At 25.4% G+C, this 20,614-nt stretch overlaps 4 protein-coding genes across 7 annotated transcripts; 2 read left to right on the top strand and 2 right to left on the bottom strand.

Annotated features, from left to right (window-relative positions):
* Positions 1-110: 110 nt before the first annotated feature.
* On the bottom strand, positions 111-12,931 carry LOC122719146 (sushi, von Willebrand factor type A, EGF and pentraxin domain-containing protein 1-like). Of its 2 annotated transcripts, XM_043944743.1 has the most exons (32): positions 12,438-12,931; positions 11,809-12,096; positions 11,257-11,512; positions 10,842-11,036; positions 9,982-10,146; positions 8,414-8,596; positions 8,108-8,320; positions 7,614-7,814; positions 7,281-7,529; positions 6,946-7,194; positions 6,577-6,792; positions 6,385-6,479; positions 6,043-6,307; positions 5,709-5,921; positions 5,470-5,631; positions 5,015-5,311; positions 4,749-4,891; positions 4,580-4,679; positions 4,281-4,494; positions 4,059-4,216; positions 3,838-3,926; positions 3,653-3,762; positions 3,403-3,575; positions 3,048-3,262; positions 2,748-2,955; positions 2,235-2,408; positions 2,061-2,152; positions 1,859-1,995; positions 894-1,788; positions 670-823; positions 404-592; positions 111-339 (listed from the first exon to the last, which is right to left on the bottom strand). In XM_043944743.1, exons 1-32 carry the CDS (start codon positions 12,732-12,734, stop codon positions 170-172), a joined length of 6,765 nt encoding a protein of 2,254 aa, XP_043800678.1. In that variant the 5' UTR covers positions 12,735-12,931; the 3' UTR covers positions 111-169. The 2 variants fall into 2 exon arrangements, with proteins under 2 accessions (XP_043800678.1, XP_043800679.1); XM_043944744.1 differs by lacking the exons at positions 11,257-11,512; positions 12,438-12,931 and having other exon boundaries at positions 11,809-11,928.
* LOC122719148 lies at positions 9,137-9,919 on the top strand. Its single transcript, XM_043944746.1, has 3 exons — positions 9,137-9,267; positions 9,344-9,464; positions 9,776-9,919. Exons 1-3 carry the CDS (start codon positions 9,137-9,139, stop codon positions 9,917-9,919), a joined length of 396 nt encoding a protein of 131 aa, XP_043800681.1.
* Positions 12,932-13,910: 979 nt separating the features above from the next.
* On the top strand, positions 13,911-17,218 carry LOC122719186. 2 transcript variants are annotated; one of them, XM_043944805.1, is made up of 7 exons: positions 13,914-14,629; positions 15,006-15,302; positions 15,534-15,645; positions 15,772-16,348; positions 16,486-16,679; positions 16,761-16,946; positions 17,032-17,218. In XM_043944805.1, the coding sequence occupies exons 1-7, from the start codon at positions 14,355-14,357 to the stop codon at positions 17,212-17,214; spliced, it is 1,824 nt and encodes a 607-aa protein (XP_043800740.1). In that variant the 5' UTR covers positions 13,914-14,354; the 3' UTR covers positions 17,215-17,218. The 2 variants fall into 2 exon arrangements, with proteins under 2 accessions (XP_043800741.1, XP_043800740.1); XM_043944806.1 differs by lacking the exon at positions 17,032-17,218 and having other exon boundaries at positions 13,911-14,629; positions 16,768-16,910.
* An 89-nt stretch (positions 17,219-17,307) lies between these two features.
* LOC122719187 (protein SHQ1 homolog) lies at positions 17,308-20,177 on the bottom strand. Of its 2 annotated transcripts, XM_043944807.1 has the most exons (8): positions 19,960-20,177; positions 19,705-19,845; positions 19,266-19,647; positions 18,794-19,198; positions 18,579-18,702; positions 18,150-18,465; positions 18,004-18,051; positions 17,308-17,658 (listed from the first exon to the last, which is right to left on the bottom strand). In XM_043944807.1, coding segments are annotated over exons 1-8 (1,566 nt in total). In that variant the 5' UTR covers positions 19,962-20,177; the 3' UTR covers positions 17,308-17,510. The 2 variants fall into 2 exon arrangements, with proteins under 2 accessions (XP_043800742.1, XP_043800743.1); XM_043944808.1 differs by lacking the exon at positions 18,004-18,051 and having other exon boundaries at positions 19,960-20,176.
* Between the last annotated feature and the right edge of the window lie 437 nt (positions 20,178-20,614).

The following is a 20,614-nucleotide window of genomic DNA, read 5'->3' on the forward strand; positions in this document are numbered from 1 at the left end:
CAATAACATTATTTTGTGGAAACATACTTATGCGTAAATCGAAATAGAATTATAAAATTTGAAAGATTTAATAATTGTGGTTATTTAATAAAAAAATGATCAAATAAATTTGCTATAATGGTTTATTAAAATTTATATGTATAATTACTTTTATTAATATGTTCTTTTGTTAATTATCATTGCAATTTGGTGGATCGCTCCAATATCCGTCGGCCTGACATGTGATTAATCCCAATTTTTTACCACCAGGACACACATATGTCAATTGATCTTGATACAAATAAGAACGACCACGAATTGTTGCACCAAATGGGAGTTTCGGTTTGTTACACGAAAGTTCTATAAATATTAACAAATCAAAAAAAAAAAAAATAATATATATATATTATATGCTAATACTAACTTGAACATCTGCTATATATTCTAGACCATTTTCCATTTGCAAGACATTTCATATTAGATTGACCAAACATTAAATATCCAGGTAAACATTTATACGTAATTATATTACCAAATGTAAAATTTTTTATTTTAATGTTATCTTCTATTAACACTGCATTTGCAATTTTTGGAGGTTTACCACATATTACAGCTAAAATAAATATTTGTTTATTGATTAATAATAATTTTTAAAAATAATTATTTTGCAATAAAATTAGAATAATTTACGTTTACAAAAAGGAGTAGAAGACCATGTATTGTTTGGAAAGCAAATTGATTTTTCATTGCCTTCAAGAATATAGCCTTGATGACATTTGAATGTAATAGTACTATTAACAGTTCTTGTATAATTTGTCTCAACTATATAACTATATTCTGGAATCTAATAATAAGTTAATATTAATTTTATGATTCAAACTTATCTAAATTCAGAAAATAATTGCATTACTTACTGTAACTAAAGCACACATAAATGTCTGACAAATATTATCTATTCCATTATTAAATAAAATTTTAATGATAGTATCATTTAATTCTGTATCAATGATTTGCCATTTAGCATGTTCATTACAAATCCAAGTTAAATTGGAAATAGAGTTATGAATATTTTTATTATTAAATTTAATTTTTCCATTGTTATTACAACTAAGAACAATTTTTTTCATATAAGTATGGCCTTCCACAAAGATCTCGAAGTTTTCATGAGTGTCATTATATAATTTTTTATTTTGACCATTTTTCCAAATAGTATGATTATTTGGATCTATTTCTTTATTAAGGATTTGAAAAAGTGGATGATTTAAAAATGGACATTCTTGAAGTTCACAATACGATAACGTAGATGACCATTCTTCATTATCTGTGCAAATTCTAGATCTATTGCCAATTAATTTATATCCTATATCACATTTTATTAATATTTCAGTACCAATGATAAATTGTTTTATCAAATTTCGATTTTCTTTGGTAATATTATCTTCTAATGATATTTCTGTATTCGTATTAGTAGATACTGTTTTTTTTTCTAAAAGTTCAATAGTTTCGTTATTTCGTGTTCTAAATAATAATTTACCATTATTCATATTCTTGGGCCAAGGACAATTTAAAGGTACACAGTCAGGTACAAATCCAATCCAAGTACCATTTTCTGAACATTGAAGCTTAAATTCATTTAACAAATTATGATTATCCTGAAATTTATATCCTGGATAGCAAGAATAATTAACAATATCATTAAAATCATAATTTTTCTTGAATGTATCATTTATCGATTGTAAGTTAAGTTTTGTAATAAAAGTTTCATGTAGATTAATCGAATTTTCAGAAATTATATAACCATTTTTAATCCTATACAAATAATACAGATCGTTTATTTATTATAAAATTATAATAATTTGTAAAAAAGTATATTTCTTACTCTTTTGGTATTGGACATCCATAAGTTACACAAGTAGGTCTTTCATGATCCCATACTCCAGATTCCAAACATGTTAAAAATTTTTTACCTATTAAGCGATATCCAAGATCGCATTTAAATTCGATTTGTTGTCCTACCTATTTGTGTGAATAACATTTAATAAAAATTATTTATTCTCACAATATTTGCAAATAAATTATACCTGTAATATAGAAAGATCGTCTCTTTCGTATTCTTCTATCACGTAATCGATATCTCCATGTTCTGGAGCCAGTAAATTTTTACATGTTTTTCCTGTTACAGATAATTGTCAAAATATTAGTTATAAAAATTATTGAAACATTAATATTTGTAATTATAAGAGCGCAATCTTTACCTATGCAAACTGGGGGTAAACCACTCCATTTTCCATTAGCGTTACAGATTCTACGAGGATTTCCTCGAAGTTCATAACCAATTAAACAAGAATAATGTATTTCATCTCCGAATAAATATGATCTACCATGTATGCGACCTCGTGGAAAGTATCCCGGAAATCCACATTTTCTTCCTTAAGTATAAATCGATCAAGATTTTAAAATATTTAAATTTATTAATTAAAATAATTAAAATATTAATTTAATAATTAATTTAAAAATCAATTTTTTTATTTTATCCGAATTGCAAAATAAAATAAAGATTTTTTTTTATATTTAATTTAAGTATAATTTATTTTGGCATAAAATTTTCTTTAATTAAATATACGTATAACTCCATTCCAATGAAGAAATATTTTTTTTATTAATATCATATACTTGAAAAAGTATACTCTTTTTTAAGTTATATATTATTATTACTGTATATGATACAAAAAAATCATTAATTATAGAAATTATATTAATCAGCTTACTAGTACAAATGGGTGTATAATATCCTTCCCATTGTCCTTGTTTGAGACACTTTACTTTCAAAGATCGGTATTCTTTACCATGATATCGAACTACGTAACCACTATCGCAATAATAAGTGATATTCGATGCGTTTTCACTAACATTTATATTACCTTTAAATGGTACAACTGGTAAAGGACAGCCACGACAAAATGGACTGTTTAATATCTAAGAATATTAGAAAAAAATATAAAATTTATCATAGAATTTTGATTAAAATATAAAGCATTTATTTAAAAAAAAAATATAAGTATAATTACTGTAACATCACCATGAATATGTTGTTGCACTTGTGCCCACGCAATTATGTCACCATGATATTTCTCGCAGGTATTAAGCAAATGTTTGATATCTTTTGCTGCCAAAACTGTACTCCAAATATCCAGTAACGTCAATTTTCCCAAAAAGGATTCTGACTCTGAAAATCCTCCACCGATACGATCTTGTTCTTGTCCAATCACAAAAGTTCCATTACCTATGTAATTTAAAAATTTCTTTTTTGTTATTTTAATATGATATATTGCTAATATTAATAAAATGAATAATAATATAAAAAAAATATCAATTTTTAAATAATAAAATATTATTTTTTAAGATATGTAAAACATTTAATACCTTCGATGGAAGTTTCTTTCGCTAAATAAATGCCATTGTCTCTTAAAATTCCATCGATAAATATATTCCAAGAACCATTTTCTGCTTCCCAGGTGAAACAAACGAAATGCCAATGGCCATCATTTACTTTAATATCAGTTATTATTTTCTCGCCATTGAGATATATTACTAATCTAAAATCAATCAAGATAATAATACTTTACTTTATATGAATCAATGATATTTTAATATATATTAAAAAGATTATTACCCATTATAGTCGATCAAAGTGAATGCATTATCGTAATAATATGTAGCATATGATAACACGGTGCCATAATTGAACGTATTCTTGGATTGCAGCCACAAACACGCAGTTAACTAATAAAATACAAATAAATTATTTATTTATATTTATTAATCCTATTTATATTATCGCTTAATGTTTATTATTACCTTCAACAAATTTTTTGTAGGACCTTTCATACTGACATAATCTGTAGTTCCCGATTTGGTGAAGTGTATCACATAATCGGATGACAATTCTATAAAGAAACGGCAAATTATTTGAGAAAAAATTATTAATCAGCATAAAATGTTTTTTAAATTGTTAAATATCTTTAAAATCTGTAGAAAAAGACGAAGTAGAAAAGAATATTCATTAAGACTATACTTTCCGATCTCGCAATGACGTCCTGTGAATAAAATAGGACACGTGCATGTGTAATTTAAAACATTATTAATACATTTTCCATTGTTTAAACACGAGTGATTCTGACAATGATCAATTTTTGTAGTACAATTTTCTCCAGTGTAACCATCAATACATTCGCATCTAATCAATCAAAAAATTATTAATTTTTTTTAATAATAATAAACAATCTATTATCTGTAGTCACCTGTAACTCATTCTCGTTGCATTTTCTTCCTCGATATTCACACAATATGAATTTTCATTGCACGGTAGCCAATCACAAGGCAATAGATCACAATAACGACCAAGAAAACCAGGTTTACAAAAACATTGCCAAGTTTCGTTAACATTGCGACAAGTAGATCCTTCCATACATGGTAAAAGATTACAATAATCGACAACAATTTCGCAAAATTCTCCTGAGAAATGATACATTTTTTCGTAAAAAATTCTGTTTTTTTAAAAATTAATTACTAACACGTATAAAATAATTTTTAAATATACCTTCAAAACCATTCTTACACTCGCACATGTAATCATTTTCTGTGCTTATACATGTGCCATTATTTTGGCAAGGATTAATGATACATTCATCAATATATACCTATATTTTAGATTCTAATTTATTTCTATCCAGACTATTTTTATTTTTAATAAATAATAATTGTTTTACCTCGCAATTGCTACCTGAATATCCATTTTTGCACGTACAAGTGTACGATATTGTGCTGTTTGTGTAAATTTCCACATTACATATACCTTCGTTCAAACAAGGCCAAGAATCACACGGATTTCGAAATGTTTCGCACTTAGAACCTATAATAATTTTAATATTTAATATCCACAATTTTATAATACAGTTATAATATTTTAAACTATTTTTTAATAAGATGAACTTGTAATTACGTAATTGTGTAATGTACAAAATTAAATAATTACCAACGTAATAATCGGGACATTCGCAACTAAAGCTATCCTCTTCTTGTACACATTTTCCACCATTTAAACACGATTCTGAGTCGCAAATATTAATTTCAATTTTGTAAAATGGTAAACAATCATTTATATTTTTAGTTCCACGATTTTTGGTAGTGGTACCAGATGGACACGATAGACAGTGTGTTTGTCCATATTCTGGTTGATAAAATCCAATTTCGCACATAAGGCAAGGTTCAAGAGCCAATCCTATGTTTAGATAACGTTTTTTTCGAGAATAAAATCCTGGCCTGCATAAATCTAAATAGAAACAATATATATATATATGAATATTTGTGTGAATAAATTTATATAATAAAAAAAATTATAATAGATTTGATTTTTAATGAAAAATAATTTTTGTAACAAATTAGAAGAAAAAAATATTTGTAAAAAATGAAAGTAGATTAATTACTCACTTATACAATCTCGTAAGTATTTTGAATGAATCTTTTTCGTCGAAGTATGTTTAGGACAACGTTTACATTTTAAAGATCCAGTTATATTTTGATATTCTCCAAAAGAACATGATTGGCATCGCTTATTCGAGGAAGAGAAAAATGTACCCAATGGACATTTTACTAAAATTTAAATAAACACTTTTATAAGAACGATTTCAATAATTTCCAACGTGAAGAAAATTTTAATTCATGTTCACCGCAATAGTGTTTCCTTAAGACGCTTCCTGGATCACAAACTTCTTCAAAGTTTTTAAAAATCACATGTAAATTTAACGCAAGTTTCGCAATTTCTTCGTTAGTTTTATTGTTTAACAAGTTTAACTTTCCAGATTTTGACAACGACTCGAGTTTTTCTTTCAATTTTTGTATACCTTCTCGTGGATTATCCAAATATTCGTCGATTATTTTTCCTACATTAAACGATATATTATGTTCAAAGATTATCGATGCGGAAATGCTTCAAATTTTTATCAAAAATTTCTTTTATAATACGATACTTTTCATTAATACATTACTTAAAAGACAACTCGCCTAAAAATCTAAATTTAATCTCAATTTTCTCTTTTTTCTTTCTCATTTTCGTTTTATTTTTCATTTTGGCATCTCGTTCTGATTTTTTGTTAATATCATCATAATCAAATCCTCTTCGTTTTCTTAAGATATTGGAATAAACTGTACCCGATGATGGAATATTTCCCTCGCATTCAGGATCAAACGTAATGAGATTGCATTCAACATCGTTTCCACAAATGTCGAGTAAGATTGATCTTAAATCGGCAGTAATATATTCACTCAGCTAATTTAAATAACGATAAAAACCGATGTTTTATGCGATCAAACATATAATTATGATAATAAAAAATTAATATTTACTTCACGAAGGGTTGTTAAATTATCGCAAACATTAGTTTCATTTCCTTCTAATATAATACTTCCTTCTTGGGATACAGTTTTAGGAATTGTCGATTCTATATAATAATAACAAAAAATAAAAAGAAAAAATAAAATATTAAGTTAATTTTCGAATAAATAAATTAATAATCATAAAGGATAGAAATCACATACCTGAACAATCAGGAATATAACTATCCTCAAACCAATTTGACGTACTTCTATTACATTTTAATAATAATATATCTTCCACAATGCTGAGATTCGATTCCTCAGTTGCGAATCCATATCCCTCATTACAAATTATAGAGCACTCATTGGTTTCGTTTATCGATGACGAATGACACTTTGAATGACCATTTAACACTTTTGGAATTTCTTCGCAGGCGTCTGAAAAAACAAAAAATTATTATTCTTCTTATTTTATTATTTTTCTATAATTTTGTAATATATAAATATAAATATAACATCAATTACTTAATATTACTCAAATCAAATTATCTACAAAACACATAAAATATTAATTAATTGATAATGTAATACCTTTTATAGTAATGTTTAGCACGCAAGATGCCTTATTCTCATACTTGTCAATAGCATTGTACACCACTTGCGTTACACCGATTGGAAACGTATTTTCACCAGGAAGATAATTTTGTTCTACTTGTACGGGTGTTTTGGAATTATCGTGAAAACCAGGCTCATCCCAACTTACGTTATTTATTCCAATACCATTGTCCGTAAATAAAATCGGAGGATCTACGCAATTCTCGATCATTGGTGGTTCAGTATCTGAAGAAATTTATTTTACGTATTTATATTTACAAAAATATTCATATTATAATTGAATAAGAAATCTCATAGGATATTCAACTTACCAAGGACTTTAACTTTAAATTTACATTTTGCTTTATTTCCAGATGAATCTTGCGCCATATACACTACTGTACGTATTCCAATTTTTACTCTCCAGGGAAAACTAATGTATGGCTTGCTCCATAATGTGGGTGTTTTATCCACATTGTCGGTTACATTTGGCATTGTCCAATTTACATAAGCGTATTTCTTCCCTGAGACGTTTTCAATGATAATGTCGGATGGACAAGTTATTGAAGGTGGTGTTTTATCTTGAAAAAAGAAAAAAAATTGTAATCATAAATCAATATGTAAGTATCATTTAATCAAATTAAGATAATGAATGAATATATTACCTACGCAACGATTAACAGTTCGACGTTGTGTCCAGATTCCAGAACGACCACCGCAATATCTAGAATGTGGACCCTCGAGCACGAAACCTTTCTTGCATGTTATAGTACAATTGGTTGCAAATGCAACCTTTCCTGGACCAAAACAATTTTCGGGCAAAATTTCTCCATTTGTAACTTGCTTCAAAGGTTCGCATTTTATTGCTACGAGTAATAAATGTATATAAGTAAGAGTACATTTAAGATATAAAACTTTTAAACTTCGCGTAATTGTTGATAAATTATAATTTTAGAATTATGAAACCTTAGTTTGTTAAGGCTATAAGAATTTTAAAATCGAATCTTATTAAATCTTGAGAAATTTTAGGAATTTCAAAGGACATTGAAATGTAAGATTTTTAAGGACTTTTAAACTCTGGAACATTGAGAACATGGACACTTACGTTACCTATATATTACTTTCTTTATTCTATATTTCTGTAGAAGGAAGAATATACCTTTACAGGTAGCCTTAAGACCATCCCATTGCGACAGAGGTAAGCAATTACGGATTTTACTTCCGCGAAGTTGATAACCAGTTTCACATTTGAATTGGCAACGTGTGTCGATTGGATACGTAGTCGTATCTTCTTTGATCAAATGGTGATCTTCATCGTTTTGACAACGTATCCGTCCATGTGCAGGAACTCGAAGTGCCGGACAAGTCTTGGCTATTCAAACGTAAATGTATATCTATTCTTTTTTAAGTAATTACAGACAAATAATTACAAATTATTTAAAGAAAAGTAATTTTGAAGACTCACGTAAACATTTCGGTTCGTTTCCAGACCAGTTACCGTCCTTTCCGCAAAGGCGGATACTATCGCCTGTGAGATAAAAACCGATTCTGCATCTTATACCACAAGCGGCGTGGATAACATTACTGCACGCGCTTGCTTTCACCAAATATCCGTTTTCAGGAAGTCTCAATTTGGGACATGTTACAACTATGAAAGAATAAGAAAGATAAGTTATCAATCTTTGAAATATAAAATAATTTTTGAAATATTATAATTTGAATAATAATAAAAATTTTAAAAATAAGAACGATAAGAGATAAAATCAAAGAACAAAAATATAAGCTAAGAGTAGGTACAATTTTAATATCATAGAATCATATAAATGTTAAATAACTATATGAGATCTAATTATCTCATGTAAAAAATTAAATTTTATCATTGATATTTTAATTAATTTTTTAATCTATATTTTAATGTTTATAAATATTAAAGTTGCTAATTAAAAAAATAAAAATTAATATCATATAATAATATGTATCATTATGTATATTACAATATTAATACAATATTAAGGAATATCAATATTATAAAATCTAATTGCTTCGTTTTTGTTTTTAAAATACAATTTAGTATTCGATAATTTTATAATTTTCAACTTCATTGTAAACGAGTTAAATTTAATATTTTTTTAATTAATAATTTTTAAAGAAGAATTTAATTTGTTTAATAAGATATAAAAAGAAAACGATGGATCCACGAAGCAATAAACCTTATGATTTTGTAGCTAATTATAAAAATTTAACCGAAGAGGTGGAAAAAGTAAGACATTTACGAATGAAATGGTATCAGAAATATGAATGGTTATTGGATGAGAAAGTGTATGTACATAAAAATAGTTTAATAAAATTTCTAAATAATAATTCAATAAATTCTTATTAATGATCGATTTTATAGAAAACTAAAAAAAGAAATAGAGAAATTATGCGAAGAAAAGCAGATAATTATCGCCGCAGAACCATTCGTTTCAGAAGAAGGAAAAACATGCCTACCAGTTCCAATTACTACAAATGGCGAGGTATTAACAATTATATTTCAATATAATTTTCACTAAATTATAAAATTAGTAAGTAACCAAAAAAATCTTATCTTTTTTTTATGATGAAAAGAAAAAAAATAATAATAAAATTAGAAAATAAATTATTATTCACAAAATTACTTACACAGATTTTGTAAATATATTTTTTTTTTTATTTCATTATGCATTCTCAAGATTCTAAAAGATTCAACAAAATGTTCTCTATCTAATCTTTTATTGCTATTAAAATATAATATCATAATTTTTAATTTATGATTGATTTTCTATCAATAAATAAAATATTCTTTTAGTATGGTTGGCTTGTAGTGAAACCAAAATTCCAATTAGAAAAATATGGAACTTATATACCAGAGTATCCTGATCCCCTTAAGGATATAACCCCATTAACCAAAAATATGCCTGCTCTTGGTGCGGGTATAGGATACTTTTGGTAAAATATAAAATTAATAAATGAAATAATGAATTTCCTAATAATTGAATTTTATTTTATAATTACCTTCGCACTTATTTCTCTCTGTGGTGAATCCGGAAGCACACACACAATGTTCGACTGAAGTTGCAGGTACTTTTATAGTCACGTGATTTACGTCAGGACACGATATGCACATTGACGTAAAATCACCAGAGATTTCTCCAGATGCGTACGTACCATTTGGACAAGCTAAAAATAAAAAAAAATTAATTATGCATTTATGATAATTATGATAATTTTATAAGTATTACATAATTAGAATAGTAAATTCTATTAATACTTAGAATAGAATTAAAGATAATAGAATAAAGATTTAATAATAGTTCCTTCAGAAAATAACAATTCATCTTAAATAGACAAATTTGTTTTGATATTTTATTAATTTTTTTAATATAAATATTTTTTTAAAAATAATATTAAATTTTATAAATAATATTTGTTTATTTCATAAATGATTTATAATGAAAGAAAAAAAGAATTTATAATGATAATAAAAATTTTAATACATTTTTAATATATTGTTTATTGTTGCAATATTATTGTTTGCATTTTTATTAAATGTATAAGATTTTATAGTTCTTAATTTTATGTAAAATATAATAATCATATATAATAGAAAAATGATTTTTTATCTTATCTTATCTTAAAATTTCTGCTTTACTTATAAAATGAAAAATTAAAATTATTTTATATAAAAAAAATTATTTGATTGCAATTAATATTAATCATAGATTGAAGTATAATTAAAAGTTTAATATTTTATAAATTTGGATAATTTAATTAAAATAAATTCATTATTAAACAAAATTTTTTTGAGTTTTATATAAAGAGATAGAAAATTGATTAGAAGTCAATAAAAAAATCCATATTTTGAGTAAACTCACGATGACAAGAATCTTTGAAACCGGAACCAAAATAGCCTGTGGGGCAAATGCAAGCGTAATGACCGGTCACAGTACCGCAGGCGCAAGTCGCGAAATTATCGCAACACTTTTCGTTCCCGACATCACTCATATTTCTGCATAAAAGATTACAATTATCTGGAAACGTCACTGGTACGTACTTGCCCGTTTTTAAATCTGTAACAACGGAAATGGTACGAAATTTATTTCATTTGCATAAATAAATACATTTATAAACAGTCGAGTCATTTCCTTATTGTGATGAAAAAAAAATACTAAATTAATCCTTTAAGGAAAAAGGAATTGATAATTATAAAGATTGATTTGTTATAAATATATTTCGATAAATATCTATTTAAATTGTTTATACAATTTTTTATACCACGATTCTTCTTACCACGATGTAAAGCTCGTCGTATCAATGCCTCGAATTCCATGAAACTATCGAGAAAATAACTATACGTGTCTTTAGGAGAACTGGCTATGTCATACAATTCATCGATATTTCCTGTTCTTATTCCAAAAGTGAATATCGTTGCACCAGCATCTTTTAAAAGATTCGCCGCAGGTCGTGGATCACCACCGTTGCTAAATCCATCGGTTATAAGAAACACTGCTTTTTTTGCATTCGATCGAGCTTTCTCGAGAATCCTCTAATATAATTTTATCAAACATTTAAAAATTCAAATTAAAATTTCAAGATATAGAAGAAGTGTACAAGATGTAGTTTGAATTTTGTTTTAATGCAATTTTGAATTTAGCTCTTTTTATGTTATGTTCCTTTTACTTTTTAAATAAAAATAATAGTATAAATAATATCATTATATTTTAATAAATAAATATTTATTTCATTTATTTTTTTACTTTTATTACTATAATATTATATTATTTCTTTATAATTCGCATAGGATCTAAATTTTGAAGGAAAAATGAAATTTAAAACGCTTACATAAGCTTCTAAAAGCGCGCCACGCGTGTATGTTCCACCACCAGTGTAACTAATGTTAGTTAATTGCTTATTCAACAAATAACATTTGTTATCATTTTCATTAGTGCGAGATATTTGATCGACATTGCGTCTGATGTGTCTTCTTCCACCAAACGTCACGATCGCGATTCTCGTTGCAGAAGGAATCACAGAAAAATCAGACAAAACATGTTTTACGAAATTTAATTCACTGTGAAAATTCTTTGATCCAACTGATCCTGAAGAATCGACCAAAAACACTAATTCCACCTAAGGAAAATTTTAAATTAAATTTTAAATTAAATAATCTTCATTGTATGAAAATATAATAATAATATCATGAAGAAAAATATTTAAATATTAATATTCAAATATATATTTAATATAATAATGAAAATTTAATAAATTTTTATTTATATATATAATTCTTGATTAATAAAAAAATTCAAAATTTATTTATACAAATTTTTATTATTTTTAAATATATATTATTATTCTTATTTATAAAATTTTATATTTATAAAAATATTTATTTATTGTTTTCAATTTAATATAATAAAAAGATAAAAGCTTTATGAATTTTAATTTAATGTTCTATTAAAAAGTATTACCTCATCAGTTTCGTTTCTTAAAAGATCGATGTGAGTTTTTAAAATACGCGATAAAGTGTCGGCTTTTTTCCTGAATTTATTCTCAACGTTCTCCAAGCTGGCATTTAATTTATGCCGATTCACACTTCTTTTGTTAATGAAGCTAAGAAGTGATGTCCATTCATTCTCTTCAGTCGCTTCAAAATACGTTTCTTTTAACTTATCAAGTCGGTTAATTCCATCGAAAAATGCAATCGTAGTCAATAAATATATCAACAAGCAAATTAACGTATATATTCTCGCGATTGAACTGATCATGTTTGCAATTAACAGTCATATAAAACTCGTCACGTAGGATTTATATTTGCCGATACTTTCGAGACATGTTTCACAAATATGTTTCAGTTCCAAAATATCAAATTTTTTTACGTCAATAATATTTTAAACTTACTCTTAATTTTTCTGTAGAGCTTTTTTTTTCGACGTTTACACATATCATAAAAATATATTTTTTTCTTAATGTATTAAATATTAATTGTAATAGTACGAGACTTATAACTTATAATGAAAATATTTTAAATACAAAAAATTTTACGAAACACAGTGAAAAAGTTACTTATTTTACATTTTGTTTTTTATTAATAATTTTATTATTAAAACACACTGTATCGAAAGATCAACTGTCGGTACTTTGAACTGTACTGCTACTGCTTCGAGGAATATCGTGTAAACTGTCTAAATCATGTCCGAGCTTTGAAAAGTTGAGAACAAGGGACTCTCTGTTCAACTTATACTATGCACACGTGTTCACACTCTCACATCTACCGATCTCGACTGATTTATTAACAAATTCAATTGAATTGCCTCACATACCAGTTTCATATTGAAAATATTAACATAAATAATGAAAAAATTAGAAAATAGATCACGATAGTGAATTAAACTGAATACTATGAATGCTATTGATTACAATTTTATAAATTCGACACAAAACTTTCTCTGCTCTGTAAATAATTATAAATCATAATGTATTTTAAGCACTTTACATTTCTTAACATTGGTCATTTTAATAATTTTCCTTTTAACAAATAATTGATAGGCCAAAAAAATAGAAAGGATAATTTAAAAGATCGGAAAATATTAATAATTTCTTACGGAAGATAGGACATGTTAAAAATATAAAGCATTTTTTTAATCAATAATTCATTTTCATAATATACTAAATTTTTATAAATATAAAAAAGTACTGCGAATACAATATATTATATAATATATTAACTAATTAATAAATATTATACATAATTAATAAATATTATACATAATTAATAAATATTATATATAAATACAGAGGTGGACAAATGTTTTTATGGTCATTGTATATTTAAATATTAAATAAAATTTTCAGCTTGTTTTTTATACAAATCAGTCTCCATGTGCCTCTATGATAATGTTTGAGGAAGGGTGTCATGTTTATGTCACGTGTAGGAGAAATGTTGAACAGTGGTACGCGGCAGCAGCATGTGAGGTCAGAAAAAGGCTTACAGTTTCCGTGTGACCCGCATACATATCGCATCAATGCTACGTAAATTAATTTTTCTGGCTAATAATATCGCGAGAAGCCACACGCACACATCGACTGTCAATGATCGCACAATGATTTAGAATTCTCGGTATTTTCACAACTTAATTGTCACGATTTTCCACGATTTATCGGCCCCCACACTCAGATAACAAACATCTTCCAAAGATCGGCGTGACGTGCCAAGTTTCACGACCGGTTAACAATTTTATGTTGTTTACACGGATTTCAAAGTGTTACGAAATAATTATCGATATTTTGTTGCTCATGTAAACATTTTATATTTAGCCGATAGAACGGTCATTTCTCCAATTGATTTTTGATCCATTAACGATTCTATCGGAGAAAGTGAACGAATTATGTCGATTTCGATTGTAATCACGATAACAACAACGATGATAATAGCGATGATGATAATAATTGGAAATTGCGAAACTTATGGGAAGGATTACGAAAGGATGCCGCGATTGCTCGATGTTTTTCGTCATTTCCGACAATCGAAGGAATCCCAAGAGAATCGAGGATATATCGAGCAATGCCGTGCCACGAATTTACGAAAAGATCAATTGGGGCATGTTAATGTGTTCGCGTTTTTGGATCCCTCGTGGAATTACAGTTATAGGCAAGCCGTCATGTAAGTCGTTAAAATAATGATCAATATATTAAAATAATATCAATATTTTTCATTGGTACATTTAGTAACAATTAAATAATACATTCTAATAGAACATAATTTAATGCTACTTATTAATACTTAACACTACATTAAATAATTACTTAACACTACATCAAATTTTAATTTAATAACTTTTATTATTTTTATTTTTTTATTTTTTATGTTTCTGTTAACTCAAATACTTTAAATATTTATAAGAAAAAGAAAAAGGGAGAGGGAGAGGGAGAGAGAAGTAATTAAAAATTAAAATAAAACAAATAAAAAATAATTTGATATTAGAATAGAAAATAATATTTTTTGATATGATATCTACAAAAAAATCATTTGATACAAGGTTGGAATTATTAAAGAAGCAATTAGAAAAATCTGGATTTTCAAATATTTTGCTCTTCATGGTTGCACGACCGTCAGATTTGCCGGAAGATGACACAGAGAATAGTATGGAGATAAAAGCGTGGTTGGAAATATCTAAAAATATACAGGAATCCGAACACTTTTTGAGCTTGGATAAAATGATATTTAGTGATGTTGCAAAGGAAAAGAAAGGCATTATTTTTCTTCAAGATACTTTCGAATTAGGTATTTGGAAAAGTTTTCGTGCTTCGAAAGATGAAGTAATAATTATTGATAGGTGAGCATTTAATCGTTTAATTCAAATTATATCGAATCGTAAAATATAATTAATTTACAAGTAAGTTTATATATATAGTTTATATATATATAGTTTACATATAAGTTTATGTGTGTATATATTTAAAAATTAAGAAATATCTATTTTTTCTCTTATAAAATAATTCTGTACTTTACACATATTTATATGATATTTATAATATTATTAAAATGTGAATTATTATTATCATAGTTGCGGAAAAATAACTTATCAGATTATTGTACCTTGGAGTATACTCTATTTTCCTTATGTTAAAGCAGCCATACTTTCTACATATAAAGATGATCCATGTGGTCCTTGTTATGTAAGCAAAATTTAAACATATCTACTTCTATAATGTATATACATATTTTTAATTTAATTGTATATAAAAAGAAGTATATAAATATATTTAAGAAAAAATCTTATATACTTATTTGCTGATGAATAGGAACAATCATCAACAATACGCGAATCGATAGATTATAAAGATTATCTTTTAAAAACTATAAATTCAGAAAATAAAAAGATAAATAAAAATCTTGATATACAACCAGAAGTATTTACTGACGTAACTATGTCTGTCGAACAATCAAAAAGAATTGAAAATGATAAATATACGAGCACTATCATTCCTTTCAATGCAAATAATTATAAAATTACAACTTATGATATTACAACTAAAGTGCCAATAATTCAAACGACAGAAATTCCAGAAAATATGAAAAAAAATGACAATGTAGGAAAAAACAATTTTTTAACAGATAAGAATTTTAAAATAACTTCTGAAATATCGTATGAACAAAAACAAACTCAGATATCAACTACACGTATAATATCGAACTTCGAAACGACAGAAGCCTATAAAGAAACACAAGATTGCAATTTTTCAAATAAACATATAAGTGGAAATAATCATTCGTATCCCACAACGAACGATTTAAATACTAATTTATCAAGACATCTTGAAGAACATCAAATTAAATCGGAAAATATATTAAAAGATACAAAAATAGAAAAACAAAAAGGTATTTTATTAAATAATCAAATATTAATATATTGATTAAAAAATACTTTTTGCATATTAAAATATATAAATATGTATAATTTATTTTTTTAACAAATATTCATTTTTTTTAACAAATATTTATTTTTCACTAAATAGTAAACAAAAGTACTAAGTATGAAGAATTACAAATTCAAAAAGACGAAAGTTTACCTTTACGTATCATATTGTATGCTCCGCATTTGCATGAAGAAAATGGAACATTCAAAAAATATACACATTTAGTTTTGAAAACAGAAAGTCCTGATTACCATGATCATTTTAATAGTAAGATTTCAACTTCTAATCAAAAGGTACAGTATGGATAATAAGATATATGTAATAAATTTTTTCTAATGACACATTAGACTTTTTTTAATTTTAAAAACGATAAGCCAACAGTATTGAAAACATCAGATTCAATGATGTTAGATGATAAAAAATTAGCTGAATACGTAAGTAGCGTAAATGAAAGTCCAGGAGTATATGGAGAAATCGCAGATTATTGGCAAACTATTGATGACGATGAATTCAATAATAAAAATGAAAATATTGAATTTACAGATTATGATTATGTTACGGTAACTTGAAAATTTAATTTAATTTAATTACTTTTTATTGATAATTTTCATTTACAAGTAATAAGTTTTTTTAAAAATATTCTAGGCAGAGGATACAGAAAATAATGTTAGTAATACTTTTGATAATGAAAGCACCTTATTAAGACCAAACAATATAATTGATTCAGATATGAGTATTAAAAATAACGATGATTTAGATGATTTTATACAACGAAGATTAATCGAACATTATAATAAATTATTAACATGGATTTATTATATTCTTTAATAAGTCACATTTACACGAATATTGCATAAATAATATGTATACTGTACATGTCTATACAGATAACTACATAATAATTATAAGGTAGAGACGAAACAAAGTCTTATTTATATCTTATAAAGAATTTTACGTATAAATATTTTTATAAAGACACAAAAGATATAGAATTATAAAATTTTTTAATTTTACTTATATATTATAAGTAAAATAAAAACATTCAAAAACATTATTTTTACAAAGATTTTTGTAACAAATCTTTTAAGATAGACATATAATAATATTTTACATGGTAATTTATGTTAAATACATTCATTTACAATTTCTTCTGATTCACTTACATCGTCTGAATCTAAACTATTACTATTGCTTGTGGTAGTGGTACTCGAAGTGCTACTTTCTGAATCGGTTTCAGAATCGGTATCGCTGCTGTCGCTTGAACTCGATAATCTATATAAAACATAATTTACATATTCATTATTAAAAAAAAAGAAAAACTAGTAAGTTTCAAATGTTTTTTACTGTGCATATCATCCATGCGCAATGTGCAAATATGACAATTTGTTACTGCTACATATCATTGATGATAAGTTAACAGTTCAACATTTATTGAACATATTTATGTGATTTACCAAAGGAAAGTGCATTTTAATTAGTGTATTACATTAGCATATTTCGGATAAAAATGTATATAATATGTACAAATATTTATATCATTTATTGAGAGATAAATGAAAAAGCTTTATTAGGGAATAAAATCATCAATATTCAAAGCAATTCGAATAAAATACTTACAAATACTTTAAAGAATGTTTGTCTTTAATGTAGTATATAGTCTTTGGCCTTTAAAATAAAATCATATAACATAGAGACATATAAAATTTTTCAATAAAGCCTTAAATTTTATAAAAGTTATGAGATATTTTGTATATTACACTTACTTATCTTCGTTATTGTCATTAACTGTTAATTCATCCATTTGGTCCACTATTTCATGAATTGAATTCTCTATAATAAGATCTTCTTCTTGGACAGAATAAGCTGCTTGTTCTAATTCTACTAAATCAAGTTGCATATCTTCTTTAGAAGGTAAAAATATAATAAGAGACTCTAATGATTCTATCAAAGATTCATTAATTTGTTGTAACCAAATTAGATAATCTTTTATATAGAGTTGATTTAATATATATCGTGGTTCACATGAATTGTTAAATAAATTATGTATTTCACAAAAACATTTTATGATATATTTTTTACCTACAAATTTAATAATTTAATGATATAAAATTAGACATAAAAAAAAAAAATAATTTACATAATCTATCTATATAAATGTATATAATATTGTGATTATTCATTTTTTTACTTACCTAACTTAATTACTTTTTTTATATCTTCAAAAATTTTTATAGATAGTTTCCAATTTCTAAAAAGTGGATAACATATAGATCTTCTAAAACAAGTTTTTATAACTTCTTCTGAATCAGAAAAATCCTAAAAATAGGGATATGTAAAATAATATATATAGAAATAATAATAATAATAATAATAAAGAAATTAAGATTTTTTTTTAAATTTTACATACATCAAACCAAGATAGAGTAGAACTTAATTTATTAATAGTCCAACTACTTTCAACAGTATTTTCTCCCAATGTTGTTCTATGATTATAACAGCTAGCAAATAAAATATCCACTAAACTTAAAAGCAATTTATGTGTTTCTTCATTATTTAATAAATATTCTTTATTTGGAAGTTCTTTTAATAAATCTACTTCAGTTTCATTGAAAGAAATATTCTCTTTCTTTAAAGTATCCCATTCTGTAATAAATGAGATATATGGTTCTATACAATCTGGTTGCATAAGATCTGCTAAATAATGTTCTTCATTAAAATCTGAAATTTCACGTTTTTCTCGTAATTTTTTTCTCTCAGATTGAGGTGTTGTATCTGGCATTGGAAGATCTATTATTTCCTTAATCCATGCTGACTAAAATTAAAAAAATAAATATATATATATATATATATGTATATTTAATTCTTATTATTAAAAGTACCTCAAAAGCAGCTAATGCTCCAGATATTTTATTTGCAAATCCATATTTAGGAGAAGTTGGCAAAAGAGTTACAGTTTGTACATTATTTTGATGCATATACCATTCATCCCCATTAGTGTTTTCATCATTTGACATAAAATCAGATTCATTTGATATATCATTAATATCTTCAGAATTTGCTGATGGATTTCCAATTACTTCAATATTAGGTACAACTGTATTTTTCTTCTTTGGTGGAGCTAATAATGTACTTATCATATCTAAATTTTCAAAATATTCTCCTTTTACTACTTTTGTAAATTTTAAAGTGAAATCTCCTTTCTCACAATCATATGAACCAAATGATGAATCATTTTCTTCTATTTCACCTGGTAATTTTAACCTAAAATAAAAATATTTTATTAAAAAATAAGTATAATTATTAAATATTAATGCTAACCTTAAGTAATATGGTGTAGAATAAAATCTAAAATCTGTTGCATCAACATAAACTTCTGTATCTTTAATATTGGCATATGGAGCATGAATAGTTATTGCAACTTCTGTATCAGTTTGACTTATTTCAAATCGTGGAGTTAACCTATTTGCAATGCAATAGAAAATATGTATTACTTAGAAATTTTTGTCTTCTGTTTAAGTAATAATGTATTTGTAAAATTAGATAATATTAATATAAATATGAAAACAAACATACATATTTATATTAATAAATGCTTTTTTATATATCACAGTTATTTATGTAGTATAAAAGATTTATATTTATAATTGCATTATAAGAATTAAATTGATTTTCTAAAGTTTTTATATAATTTTGTATAAAATCTTTTTTTATTAAAATTCTTTCAATTCACTCGTTATTTCATTGATGTTCCAAATAAACTCCAAATATACATACGATAGTTTAGATTGCTTTTATAAACGATAGTTACAAAATATCGATATATGTATCGATTTTAAGTTAATCGAGAATCGAGAATCAGTCAAATAATTGTTTCAATATATATCTTATGTTAAAAATAGGAAAAAACATAATTTTATAGAATATGACGATATATATATATATTTTTTTACATAATAAAGGAAGAAATAATAAGGGATAAATTGAGATTGTTAATGAGGACTTGAATTTGATTAAATTATGATTCAGGATATTGATAACAACATGATACTTTTATATTAATTTTATATTGCAAATACATAATTTATAAACCTATGATTTGTTAAGATATTAATATTTCTTATAGAGTATTTATGAGTCGCATTGATATATGCAACTCATTTTTTATCTATGTAGGGAATTTTTTTGAGAATTGTATATATTTAAGTATTGCGAATTGATAGACCATGTG

Source organism: Apis laboriosa, unplaced genomic scaffold, assembly GCF_014066325.1.
Source record: "Apis laboriosa isolate Shangri-la unplaced genomic scaffold, ASM1406632v1 scaffold70_cov154, whole genome shotgun sequence".
Lineage (NCBI taxonomy): Eukaryota > Metazoa > Arthropoda > Insecta > Hymenoptera > Apidae > Apis > Apis laboriosa.

What these genes read in the sequence shown, in the direction of transcription:
- LOC122719186 (XM_043944805.1), top strand. Translation starts at nt 14,355, where the DNA reads ATGTCGATTTCGATTGTAATCACGATAACAACAACGATGATAATAGCG. An exon ending in GAAGTAATAATTATTGATAG is followed by an intron (nt 15,303 to 15,533) that starts GTGAGCATTTAA and finishes TTATTATCATAG; the next exon opens with TTGCGGAAAAATAACTTATC. An exon ending in TTTCAACTTCTAATCAAAAG is followed by an intron (nt 16,680 to 16,760) that starts GTACAGTATGGA and finishes AAAAACGATAAG; the next exon opens with CCAACAGTATTGAAAACATC.
- LOC122719148 (XM_043944746.1), top strand. Translation starts at nt 9,137, where the DNA reads ATGGATCCACGAAGCAATAAACCTTATGATTTTGTAGCTAATTATAAA. An exon ending in TGGTTATTGGATGAGAAAGT is followed by an intron (nt 9,268 to 9,343) that starts GTATGTACATAA and finishes TCGATTTTATAG; the next exon opens with AAAACTAAAAAAAGAAATAG. An exon ending in CAATTACTACAAATGGCGAG is followed by an intron (nt 9,465 to 9,775) that starts GTATTAACAATT and finishes ATATTCTTTTAG; the next exon opens with TATGGTTGGCTTGTAGTGAA.
- LOC122719146 (XM_043944743.1), bottom strand. Translation starts at nt 12,734, where the DNA reads ATGATCAGTTCAATCGCGAGAATATATACGTTAATTTGCTTGTTGATA. An exon ending in ATTTAACAACCCTTCGTGAA is followed by an intron (nt 6,308 to 6,384) that starts GTAAATATTAAT and finishes TATTTAAATTAG; the next exon opens with CTGAGTGAATATATTACTGC. An exon ending in TTATACACCCATTTGTACTA is followed by an intron (nt 2,409 to 2,747) that starts GTAAGCTGATTA and finishes TTTATACTTAAG; the next exon opens with GAAGAAAATGTGGATTTCCG.
- LOC122719187 (XM_043944807.1), bottom strand. An exon ending in AAAAAAAGTAATTAAGTTAG is followed by an intron (nt 18,466 to 18,578) that starts GTAAGTAAAAAA and finishes TTAAATTTGTAG; the next exon opens with GTAAAAAATATATCATAAAA. An exon ending in AATGACAATAACGAAGATAA is followed by an intron (nt 18,052 to 18,149) that starts GTAAGTGTAATA and finishes TTTATTTTAAAG; the next exon opens with GCCAAAGACTATATACTACA.